At 36.1% G+C, this 13,705-nt stretch overlaps 1 protein-coding gene across 1 annotated transcript in view; it reads right to left on the bottom strand.

The window, feature by feature from the left end:
- The window catches only part of PWP1 (PWP1 homolog, endonuclein), a 21,566-nt gene extending 7,861 nt beyond the window's left edge, over positions 1-13,705 (bottom strand). Inside the window, exons 1-9 of the mRNA XM_081957654.1 lie at positions 13,512-13,705; positions 11,302-11,360; positions 10,022-10,200; positions 9,803-9,888; positions 8,866-8,962; positions 7,358-7,468; positions 6,090-6,217; positions 3,465-3,535; positions 1,169-1,265 (exon numbers count right to left, since the gene is read on the bottom strand). Coding sequence (XP_081813780.1) covers positions 1,169-1,265; positions 3,465-3,535; positions 6,090-6,217; positions 7,358-7,468; positions 8,866-8,962; positions 9,803-9,888; positions 10,022-10,200; positions 11,302-11,360; positions 13,512-13,577 — 894 coding nt within the window. The 5' untranslated portion in view covers positions 13,578-13,705. The remainder of the gene's footprint in view (positions 1-1,168; positions 1,266-3,464; positions 3,536-6,089; positions 6,218-7,357; positions 7,469-8,865; positions 8,963-9,802; positions 9,889-10,021; positions 10,201-11,301; positions 11,361-13,511) is intronic.

The following is a 13,705-nucleotide window of genomic DNA, read 5'->3' as shown; positions in this document are numbered from 1 at the left end:
ATAGAAAACTGTGAAGGGTGTTACATTGTTATTGCAACAATGAATTTCTAGTGCCCCCAATGGTGCTAGACAAGTTGAGATTGCAGCACTATCTCCATGTTCACACATGAACTGCGCAACAGCATGGCAATGATTTGTTGCTTCATAAATCCTCATTTAGTAAGGCTCTCAGATCCCCATTCTCTCTTTTTCCTAGCTTATTAAAGAGTAATGACCATCTGAGGGAATGTAAAGGTTTCTTAAAAAATCATATACAGATTAAATGACTTAAAATACTTTTTCTTATATGGCTTATACATGGAATAGGAAGATGATGTTCCTGAAATTAACACTGAAGTATTGAAGGTCTTCCAGGGAGGGGTAAGGAAAATGAGAAGTTAATTTTTCTAGTGGCAAGTAGAATAGATACAAACTCTCTGACTGAAATTGGCTTTTTTATATTTCACCACCACCCCCAAAAAACAACCAGTATCAATCAATCAATCTTTATTGATTAGCCCTTGGGCCATATCAAAGTACTAAGTTCTAGAGACAAAAACTACAGTTTAAAATAAGATTGAAATAAACCACAATTTAAAATGTAAATGGAATAAAATACAATTTAAAATATAAACAGAGTAGAGTGCAATAATTTAAATTACAAATTAAATATGCTTAAAATTATATCACAATGTCACCCCTACGTCTACCCCGTCAAGTGATCTTTCCTACAATCTACCACGTTCTGCTGCACCAACTTTGTCCTTGTTTCCATCAACTTTACAGTAAATTTGGCAATCCATTTCACCAACTGCAAATTAGTACCTAACAAACAATCTTGCAAAAAGTGCTCTTTGGACTTAGGAGTACTGGTATAAAAGATCCCACCCAACTGGTGTTCCCTCAAATCTGAGTACAGGGAGAAATCAAAAATTATGCGGGATAAAAAACAATAACAAGCACCCAGTATTAGAGAGAGAAAAACAAATTGTATTTGTTGCAATACATCTGTATGATATTCTATTGCAGGGGTGTCCAAACTTGGGAACTTTAAGACTTGTGGACTTCAACTCCCAGAATTCCCCAGAAGTCCACAAGTCTTAAAGTTCCCAAGTTTGGACACCCCTGTTCTATTGTTACTTTGCTGCAATAGATGAATGGGGCTATGCTTTCAGAATCATCAACATACCTTGTCTGTGTGAAGAGAAAGTACTGCTGCTGTTGTGCTCCTGGACATGTCCCAGAGAATTACAGAATGGTCAGCTGAGGCACTTGCCAAGACAGATCTAAAAGAAACAAGCATATTGATTTGCAAACAGCATCAATGGCAGGTCTTAGATCAGGGGTGTCCAAACTTGGCAACTTTAAGACTTGTGGACTTCAACTCCTAGAATTCCCCAGCCAGCCATGCTGGCTGGGGAATTCTGGGAGTTGAAGTCCACAAGTCTTAAAGTTGCCAAGTTTGGACACCCCTGTCTTAGATCAAGTCATTTTTTACCCTTCTTGTCCAAAGAATAGTGATGAATACCTGAAACAAATATGTTGCTGAGAGAGAGAGAGAGAGAGAGAGAGAGAGAGAAAGACAGAGAGAGAAGGAGGGAGGGAGAATTATTGCTTTTAAATAAAATCTAGTGACTTTCTAACTGCTTAGACATTTTTGTTTTAATTGAGTGACAGATAGACTGCCCAATGAATTAAATGAATAAATATAAGGTAAATAACCAAAGAGTTTCTGAAAAAGTATTTGCTCTTTTGAATTTTCTGACATTTTGCATGTCCTTGCTATGGATTGTTATTGAACCTTGAAATGGTCCCACTGAATGAAAAGCTATCCCTAGGATTGGTGCCTGTTTCATTCATGTCACAGATGAAGTCACCTCATGGGTTGTGCCAGTGTAATCCCACTGCCCCTTTAAGATTCCGTAACTGGTTGCATCATCTTTAGCTGCAAGAACTGTAGCCAAACACTTCCTGATCATCAGTACCTCCGATTGCTGTATAGGAATTTTTGTCCAATCTTTCAACTTAGTCACCTGCTGGTTTCAACCCATGTCACATTTCTCTGGGATTTAGGTTTGGACTTAATTTGCAACATGTTTTCTTCTGAATAATATATTATTCATGATCCATTCTCCTGATTGTATATTTGGATTCTCTTTCAACATGACCTGCTTGATTTCAACTGATACACTGATGGCATGATATTGTCCTGCAGAAGTGTCTCATCCAGTGTGAATTCTTCCTTCCTTCAATAATGTAACAACTTAATTGTAGCTTGAAAAGTTTCATTTTTGATTGATCTGCCTATAGAATATTGCTTGAGAAGCCTATAAAATCAGGTGGGGTTTTTGTAAACTTGAGGCAAACATCAAACTTCTTGTGAGCCACTGTTTCCAGAGTTGTTTTTGTGAGCCAATGCTTTCACTTTGGTACACTTGGCTTCTATGAATCTGAATTTTCCCAAAGTGCTTTCCTGAAATCATTTCCTTCAACCAAGGTAAGAGAAGCCTGTAGATCAGGGGTCCCCAACCCCTGATCTGCGGCTGATACCTCTTAGGAAAATTAACTGCTGCCCAAAATCTTTACTTCAAGATATGTCCCTGACTCAGTGGTGGGATTCAGTCAGTTCGCACCACTTCGGGAGAACTGGCTGTTAACTTTCTGAGCAGTTAGGTGAACTGGTTGTTGGAAGAAATCATTACGGCCGAGAACCGGTTGTTAAATTACTTGAATCCCACCACTGCCCTGACTGGCCCTTGAGGTTTACAGCCTTTTTTGTCCTGATAGATCTCAATTATTTTTCTGTAGAGATCTTCAAAAAATTATTTCGAGTTGGGGCACAACATGCTTCAAGATTCGGTGTGACACAAAATATCACTGTGACGAGAAAAGCCAAAGTTTGTGAGGCTATCCCAAATCAGCCCTGTTTAACTGCTTACATAACTGCCTGAAGATCACGCTACACATTTGCACATCTGCTAGTTTAGTCATGAAATAAATAAAACAAGCACCACGCTTATTTCAAAACTGTATACTTAGATACTGTCTAATATAAGTGTTTGTGTTTCCACGTGAAGTCTTGGTTACATTCAGCAGCAAAGATATGCAAGGCTTTATAAAATCCAAAAAGTAACAAGTATTTAGAACTGCATTTTTGAAATATGCAATGACTGCCTTTAAGCCAAGATTGAGAAATAGGTATTCTGCTATCTAAAATCAATTTTGTGGCTTCCAACAGTAGTTAAATTAAGCCACACAAATGAATAAACCTGCATAAGTGAAAAGCATATTTCAAAAATACGTCTTCAGAAAGTTAAATAAGATGAAATAAAGACCAAATTTCACTATCTATGGCAATTGCCCTACAGGTATCTATAATTATGACTTACTTCGATGTAGTGGAACACAACTTTCATTGTGAGCTATAGAAATATTTTTAATAAAACATAATTCATACTAATTTATCTTTAAATAAATATTTTTACCTGAGATTTTTATTCCATGAAAGATCAAGCACTGCATCAGTATGCCCCTGGTGGTCTTCTTTGGATAAATTCTTTATGTAAAAAGATTAAGAACTTTTTAGTTTCTAAATATAATAATAAAAGATTGTAAATTCTATAACCCTTGCACAGGTTTCCAAACGTGAAAGGCAATCTTTTGCCCTTGCTCCTTTACTCTACTGTCTTAAATAGTCTCAAACCTCTAGGGTCATTCTAGTCCAATATTTTCCACAACAGCTGGCAACAACTGTTCTGAGAATCTTAATCCACTGATATTTTTTAGCAATTAAAATATTTGTAAATATTAAACAGAAAATGAATTTGAAGATGTGCTATGTAAAAAAGAATAGCCAATCTTTCTATCTCCGAAAACCACGTTGCAACTATCCAGATCAGCTTTGGACCATGCGCAGACACATCGACAGAGAAGCCTTTCTGCGTGCACTTATAGTTTTCTGGAGGCAACTTACAACATTCTGCAACCAAACAAGACAGACACAGAGTTCAGAGAATAATCAGAACTGGAGAAAAAACAATTACTACCAACCTTGCCTTCCACTGAGGACCTGTAAACTGCACGAGTCAAAAAGAGGGCCGTGAAAATATTTACAGATCCCTCGCATCCTGGACATAAATTGTTTCAACTCCTACCCTCAAAGTGACACTATAGAGCACTGCACACCAAGACAACTGAACACAAGAACAGTTTTTTCCCAAATGCCATCACTCTGCTAAACAAATAATTCCCTCAACTTGGTCAAACCATTCGCTAAGTCTGTCTTGTCTTTTTATGTACACTGAGAGCATATGCATCAAAGACAAATTCCGTGTGTGTCCAATCAGACTTGGCCAATAAAGAATTCTATTCTATTCTAATTTCCAAGAGTAACATGATTAGCTCATGTACAGTTGCAAGAAAAAGTATGTGAACCCTTTGGGATTACGTGGAGTTTTGCATGAATTGGTCATAAAATGTGCTCTGAACATCATCTAAGTCACAACAATAGTAAAACACAGTCTGCTGAAAATAATACTACACAAACATTAGATGTTGCCATGGTTTAATTGAACATAACATGTAAACATTCACAGTGCAGGCAGGAAAAAGTATGTGAGCCCCTAGCCTAATGACTCCTCCAAGAGCTAATTGGAGCCAGGAGTGAGCCAACCTTGACTCCAATCAGTGTGATGATATTGGATTTGTTGCTGACAGCTGTCCTGCCCTTTAAAAACACACACCTGTTTTGGGTTTACTGGTTTCAAGAAGCACTGTCTAATGTGAACCACGCCTAGCAGAAAAGAGCTCTCAGAAGACCTACGATGAATTGTTGACTTGCATGAAGCTGGAAAGGGTTACAAAAGTATCTCCAAAAGCCTTGATGTTCATGTGTCCACGGTAAGACAGACTGTTTACAAATGGAGAAAGTTTAGCACTGTTGCTACTCTCCCTAGACGTGTTCATCCTGTAAAAATGACTGCAAGAGCACAGCACAGAATGCTCCATGAGGTAAAGAAGAATCCTAGAGTGTCAGCTAAAGACCTACAGAAATCTCTGGCACATGCTAACATTTTTGTTGACACATCTACAATAAGGAAAACATTAAACAAGAATGGAGTACATGGGAGGACACCACGGAGGAAGCCATTGCTGTCCAAAAAAAATATTGCAGCACGTTTGAAGTTTGCAAAAGAGCACCCGGATGTTCCACAGCACTACTGGCAAAATATACTGTGGACAGATGAAATCAAAATTGAGTTGTTTGGGAAAAACACAACACTGTTTGGAGAAAAAAAGGCACAGCATACCAACATCAAAACCTCATCCCCACTGTAAAACATGTCGGAGGGAGCATCATGGTTTGGGGCTGTTTTGCTGCCTCAGGGCCTGGACCGATTGTTGTCACTGATGGGAAAATGAATTCCAGAGTTTATCAAGACATTTTGCAAGAAAATGTATGACCATCTGTCCGCCAACTGAAGCTCCGCAGAGGATGGGTGATGCAACAGGACAATGACCCAAAGCATACAAGTAATTCAACAAAAAAAATGGCTTCAACATCACAGAATACGCCTTCTGGAGTGGTCCAGAGTCCTGACCTCAACCCGATTGAAATGCTGTGGCATGACCTTAAGAGAGCGATTCACACCAGACATCCCAAGAATATTGCTACACTGAAACAGTTTTGTGAAGAGGAGTGGTCCAAAATTACTCCAGATCGTTGTGCAGGTCTGATCTACAACTACAGGAAACGTTTGGTTGAGGTTATTGCTGCCAAAGGAGGGTCAACCAGTTATTAAGTCCAACGGTTCACATACTTTTTCCTGCCTGCACTGTGAATGTTTACATGTTATGTTCAATTAAACCATGGCAACATCTAATGTTTGTGTAGTATTATGTTCAGCAGACTGTGTTTTACTATTGTTGTGACTTAGATGACGTTCAGAGCACATTTTACCAATTCATGCAAAACTCCACGTAATCCCAAGGGGTTTGCATACTTTTTCTTGCAACTGTATATATGACAGAGACTGAAAAGGCAAGCAACTTTCTGCTATTATTATTGAGAAAGTTTAAACTTTATTAATATGAAATTTGCTCATACTTACCTTCTTTTGTTTCTTTTTCTTTACTTTACCCTTATGTCCTAGTGAAAAAACTGGCTCTAAAGAGTCCACTATGTCAAGATCCCATATTTCAATAACAGGATTCATCGTGCCAACAGCAATATAATTTCCTAAAGAAATATCCAAGTTAATCATGTGTAATCTCATATATATAATGGCATATATATATATTAAAAACTGCTTGCCATTACCTAACATGTAGAGATGTGTAGTAGCTCCAAAGTAGGCAAGGGAGCCTTGGATCAGGGATGGACACCCTTACTAAACCTGCTATTCTTAGAAGCAGATATTACTGTTTCATTATTGTCATAACCATGAATGGTCATTAAATGAGGCAGTTACTAAATAATGTATTGAGTTGAGCCAGCTCAAACATATATTTTCTCAGGCCCAGGAACAAGTTGCTCATGGCAGATCCAAAACTATGCATACTCTTCTAATGTGAATTTCTACTAAATTTATGTTATCATGACTCTTTAAAGAATACATTTTATTTTGTTACTTTAACCTTTTTTGAATTAGAAAAGGTCTTCCTGTTTATTGCAAGGTGTGAGGTTGAGCACATAGAAGCATATGAATCTGGAAGGGGAGCCCATTCAGCTACATTCAATACTGGATGAATACCTATTTGATTAAGCTTCACTTTGGTCATCTTCAGCAATTTAATTATCAAAAATCTCTCACAATGTTTTAACTTTATCGGTTTTCCTTGGATTCAGATGGAAAGGAGATGTTGTGTGCTTAGGCACCGAAGCTACGCATAACTTCTCCCATTACATAATAAGGAACACAATGATAGCCTGAGAGACTTTATTTCCTCAGGAAAAACATCAGAAAACAGTGCCCTGAAATCTATTTAGCCAGTTGTTCTAAAAGGTTATCACAACAATTGGAAAAACAATATGATCATTATCATTAATGCTGGATACTAAGATTCCCTAGTTTACTATAACATTTAATCTCTTTCCCACAATCCTACAGGGCAATGCTTAGAAAAATCTACTTCTAAGTTACACACTTTTAGAAGAAAAACAATCCAGAATGAAAACAGGAAAGGAAAGAGTGGTCACTGAGGTAAAAATATAAATGCTCAAACAAAAAAAAAAGAAAAAGGAGAAGGACAATGTGGTAGAAAATAAGAAAAAAAATTGTCCTCAACATTTGTTCCCATCTGTCTCTCTTTGCACTTTCATACCAATGTCCGCTTACAATGTTAGTATCATTAGAAATAAAATAGTACACTAACTTACCAGCAGAATCATTGGAACTAGGATCAAAGTTCATCCATTCCACGCTTAAGGGATATGCAGATAAAATAAGATCATGATGGACATAAAAGGAATCTTCTTCATGATTATAAACTGAAAGAATTAAATAACTTCCTTTAAGTAAATTTTAAAAAATCATACTCCCACTGCAAAAGCATACAGAACATATGCATACGCTTGTAGAGAGAAGAATAAAATTAACATTACCACTATACTATATCACAAATCAAAAAACGAAATATGGGAAGATATTTCTGAGTTCCTTTATAGAGGCTATATTTTTAATCACAAAAACGTTGTCAAACACATATTGTAATCTTCCCTCTCTCCTACAGTTTACTGAGTTCTAGACAAGCAGAACTCAATAAAAAAAATGCAAGTTGAACAAGTCCCCCACAGGTTGACAATATTAATACTAATCATATTTGATCTACTTATTTACACCTCTGCATTTATTAATCTTATGCTATAAAAGAGAGCATCCAATAAGCAATACAAGAAACAGTAGAGCTCAATGATGGTAATAAAACATGTGAAGACTCCAAGGAACTGGTGGTCAAAGCAAACACAATTCAACCAAATGGATAAATAGCCTGATCTAATATAAGCAATATTTCAATGTTATCCCAAAGGTGCTTTTTTCAAGAGGCAACTGGACATTCTTAGCTTTTTTTCTGTTTGAAGACATTTCGTTTCTCATCCAAGAAGCTTTTTCAGCTCTGACAGGATAGTGGGGAATGGAAGGATTTATAGACCTTGCAGATAGCTGGTCATTTGCATCCTTTTAGAGGGTCATTGAAGCACTTGGAGGTTTATCTGTGGCCTCAGGGTCACTTGAGCAGTGCTCCTGATTCCTGTAGTCTGCAATTTTTTCTCTCTGAAAATCCATTCCCAAAGAAAACACCTATGGGGCAACTATGGCCTAAATGACTGAATCTCTACAGATTTTGATATTATGTTTCAATATTATGGAGGATATATAAATTATTCCAAAATATTGACAAGAAATTGTGAGGAAGTACAAGGCTATAAAAGTGAGTTTTATTTTCCCACCAAATGCATTAAGAGACTATGGAGAAGTGATTTACAAGAAACGTCATGATTCTATGAAACAGATTATAAACAAATGTCGCTTTACACAATACTAACTGATCAGTCTGTAATAATAAAAATATTATAACAAAGCATTCATGTTCTTATTTTTAGGGAAGGGTATGAATCACATGATCAGGAAAAAAGAATCTGACAATAACACATAATACATCAAGCTCAAAATGTAGCACCTCAAAACAAATACAAAACAAACACTTGAAATTGTGCTTTTACAGCAATTCATATCCTGTAGAAAAACTCCTTTTTGGAAAGAGGGAGAATTCAAGCATAGAGTTGACCATTATGAATAAATGCAATACAGGAAATCAACTTAATGAATAAACCATCCATATCTTCCATTATTCTTTTTTAAAAGCCAAAAGGATTTTAATACCTACCATGAACTTCTAGGCTGCAGTGGTCCTTATCAACTCTGCCACATATAACAAGACTGTCACTTGACTTAATCACAAAGTCTTCTTTCTCATATTGATCCTGAAAGAATACAAGCTTGAATATGATTTTTAGTCCAATTTTCAAATCCTTATTTTATCACTGCACTTAACAGATACCATGAAACAATTTTAGACGCATAAAAATATTTGGGAATGCTTCATCTTTTAAAAACTAACTGAAACCAGTCGTACTTTAAAAGACAATTTGTCTTGTCACCTAAAAAAATAACATTTTTAAAAAACATTTTCTTAATGTTTAAGAAAAACCATTTGTGCACTTCTTCCAATCTCAGACTAAACTTTCACAAATGTGAAAACAAAAGGTATTCAAACACAGTACATGAGAATAACTGAATGTGTGAGGGTACAATTAAAATAATTATAATGAAAAGACAACTGGAAAAAGTACTAAATTATGACGATGCATTCTTGTGCTTAAAAGAGAATCTTCAATATTAAGATAGCCAAAATTAATATATATTACCAAAGTAGTTTATATCAAGTATGTTGTTGAAACAGAAGCCTAGATATACAATATAAAAAGACAGATGTTAATCAAATCATTTTTTTTCAAATTGATTAATTGAAACACTTCTTCAAATAACACTTATCATTAAGTGTTATTAAGAAGTGACTATCACTAAGTGTTGTACCTTATGATTCTTGACAAATGTATCTTGTCTTTTTATGTACAGAGAGCATATGCACCAAAGACAAATTCCTTGTGTGTCCAATCATACTTGGCCAATAAGGAATTCTATTCTATTCTTTATGCCTACAATCCCAAACCATTACAGAACGTTATCTTTAGCCAATATCAAAATTATGCATTTAAACAATGCAGTGTTAAGAAACAAAGCAACTATGCTTTAATACTCACAGTATCTTTAATAGTGATATATGGATCATTTTCATTTGTTCCATATACGGCAAGCCCTGCAAAGATTTCTCCAAGGCCCTCAGTACCTATCATATGACAAAAATTGTTCTTGAGCAGACTCATAATTGTGAAACAAGTAGCATATTTTGTAAAGAGACACAATTGCACATCCTTGAATAGAGAAGCTGTTTATGTACAGCAGGAAGGAGAGATAAATACCTGCATTTTCTTCATCATAGTTATCCAAGTCATATTCTGCCAATTCATCATCATCATCATTTAGCTTATCAGTGTCCTCATCTTTGGGAGCAGAGGTGGCTACCTCACCATCAACAACATCCATGGCACCTGAGGTTTCTTCTTGTCCACTTCCATCATCCTCATCATCATCCCCTGTCCTTCATGTAAAAAAGAAGTTAACAATAATGCCACTAATCTTTCATCGCTTATACAATTCCAAACGGTTTCTGTGCCAATAACTTTGCAGGTTCCACTTATCTCACTGTATGGTAAAGGTAAAGGTTCCCCTCTCACATATGTGCTAGTCGTTCCTGATTCTAGGGGGCGGTGCTCATCTCTGTTTCAAAGCCAAAGAGCCAGCGCTGTCTGAAGATGTCTCTGTGGCCAGCATGACTAAAACACCAAAGGCACATGGAACACTGTTACCTTCCCACCAAGGGTGGTTCCTATTTTCTTTTACATGCTTTTGAACTGCTAGGTTGGCAGAAGCTGGGACAAGTAACGGGAGCTCACTCTGTTATGCGGCACTAGGGATTCGAACCGCTGAACTGCCGACCCTCTGATCAACAAGCTCAGCATCTTAGCCACTGAGCCACCGTGTCCCTCACTGTATAGAACCCCAGATAAATATGAAGATGAGTTGTAAATCTGACATTTTTATGTACTTGGGAGATAAATTTAGAGCAATGACACAGTTGCAATTCCATAAAGATTTATCAACAACCTATCTCTTTTAGCTGGAAAATACTTATTTGTGGAAAAAACAAATCACATTCTGTAGCAGTCTCATCCTCACAAAAAATATAGTTTCAATGTATTGAATGTATGTTAATGCATGTTAGTACAATTATAACACTTTATTAGACATCAGCATTTTAAATATGTAATGACTTTATTATTTTCTATTCAAAAATTCTACTATACAGTATTCCAGTTTTAATTCTTTTTTTTTCTCCCAAACCTGAACTAGTCTGTTTACTTTTGGCAGTTTATGTCAATAGAATGTATTTAATCACAAATATTTTTCCATTACTACTTCTATGCTAAAAATTTCTTATATCATTTTCATATATCACTAACACAATTCCCACCTATTAGACTTATGCTTTAGATCACTCAATCCAGTTTATATATTTTCATTGGACAACATTAGACATAAACTAGATTTTCGCTTGACTAATTATTTTTAAATTGAAGAAATGCAGGTGTTTTGCTGTAAATTGACTTTTCACTCTTGTTCAAATGCAATCCAAACATACTGCAATCTCTCTTTAGCTTCAGTAATTAAACGCTTCAGTTCTTCCTTGTCAAGTTGTACCTGCAAGATAAACATGGAAAATAAAACCACCTATAATTAAATCATGACTGACTATTTGAAAAACAAAGTCATTTTTAAGCAAGTTTTATCCAACATATTTTAATTAGGACTATTATATCTAAGTTGTAAAACAAAATAAGAGTAGAGCTGGAGGTTTTTTAAAATATCGCTTTAATATTGTCTCATGGTTGCCCACATTCTTGGTTCTAAGTTATGGCAGCTCTACTCCAATCAACAATCCATTTTTGACAGAAAATAAGTTGTAAAACTCTATATAAAGTCAACTATTAAATACAAAAATTGTGCCCAGGAAACGTAAATGAAGATACTTAAATGCAAGAGGGACTATAGAAACAAACTTAAATTGAATAGTTAAAGTATCACGTATAAAGTAATCCTGGTACATTATAAATTAAGGGAACATCTTTCAGAGATGACAAACCTAACAATTCTATATAAAGTAAAACGCAGAGAATTACATATAAGTATTATATTGAAACATGGATACTACACTGGAAAAAGTAATGTGCGCCATGAAAACTCAAATCCAACCTTATTACTGTTCTATACTGTTACATTACTGAATTCAAAATTGTTTTGCAAGGTCGCTCGATTCACTCCACATAAGATACCATTAGCTGGCTTGATGAACGGGGATAAAATATTATTCCTTTGCAAAATGCAGAAGAGCAATGTGTACTCTACCTTGCAAAATTTAGTATTACCAGAAACTGACAGCGTGTCATTTTTTTCCTGATTTTCAAAGGAAAATACGCAACCCGTTTTCTTAATTTAAAAGCCTTAAATTTAAATCTCCTCCCACTTATGACTGCATGACTGTAACTTTGCTGCTTGTGCCCTTAGGATTTATATTGATAATGATTGTTTGCTGATTGCTTATTTGTACCCTATGACTATCATTAAGTGTTGTACCTTATGATTCTTTATGAATGTATCTTGTATTTTTATGTACACTGAGAGCATATGCACCAAAGACAAATTCCTTGGGTGTCCAATCACACTTGGCCAATAAAGAATTCTATTCTATTCTAAATTAGCATGTGTGTGTGTGTGTGTGTGTGTGTGTGTGTGTGTAAGGGTGAGCAAATACTTTTGGCACTATAGTGTGTGTATGTGTGTGTGCGCGCGCGCATGTGTATGTGTGTGTGTGTGTATGTATGTATGTATGTATGTATGTATTTATTTATTATTATTTATTTATTTATTTATTATTTATTTATTTATTGTGATAAAGGAGGAGAGCCTGTGGCTAACACATCTCCCTAATATGTAATACAGCCCAGGTTCAAATCCCAGTAAGGGTATGGCTAGCTGATGAGAGCTAAATAGCTTGAAATAGATCTATACTAGTCTCCCTTTATTTATTTATCAGCACAAATACAACACACACACACACACACACACACATATGTACCCTATTTATTTATCAGCACAAATACAACACACACACACATACCATATATATATGCTGGTCTTGTTGTATTCCGGTCTTTTCCCATGAAAGATTGAGATTGTCTTCACATTTCAGCGAGGTCTCACTCGCCATCTTCAAGAAGATGGCGAGTGAGACCTCGCTGAAACGTTGCCAAGACAATCTCAAACGGGAAAAGACCCGAATACAACAAGATCAGCATACCTATACCCGTGAAAATCTACGAAAACAAATATATATATATATATATATATATATATATATATATATATATATATATATATATATATATATATATATATATATATATATATACATATACATATACATATACATATACATATACATATACATACACACATACACACATACACACATACACACATACACACACATACATACATATATATACACACACACACACACACACACATATACACATACACATATACACACATACATACATACATACACACATGAAATATACCCTCTTGAACTTGGTTGGCCTCATTTCAGAGATGAGAAAAAGTGGAAATTTATTCAATTACCTCCCCTTTTTTTCGCTTTCCACATTGCCTTTCTTTTGCATAAGCGACTAATTTAGCGGAAAGCATCCACTGCTTTGCTACCCGAAATGTCTGGTAGGAGCTCAGAAACGAGGGGGGACTCTCTGGAAAGAAGAGGGACGCGTCTCTCACCTTGTCGGGCGTCTCCTTGGCAACACCTTGGGGCACCCAGGCAACACAAGTTACGGGACGACTCATGGCTCCAAGCGGGGTACGGAGCAGCTGAAGGCGGCTTCCCCGTACGCAGACACGTGCGTTGCCGACTTCCTCTTCCGCCCATAGAGTCTCCCTGCTGACGTCTCCATGAAGGCCAAACACCCGCCCTA

The sequence above is a fragment of the Natrix helvetica genome (genome assembly GCF_964273705.1).
Source record: "Natrix helvetica genome assembly, chromosome: 6".
Classification (NCBI taxonomy): Eukaryota; Metazoa; Chordata; class Lepidosauria; order Squamata; family Natricidae; genus Natrix; species Natrix helvetica.
The sequence above is the reverse complement of the archived record's forward strand: the minus strand, read 5'-3'. Positions and strand labels throughout refer to the sequence as shown.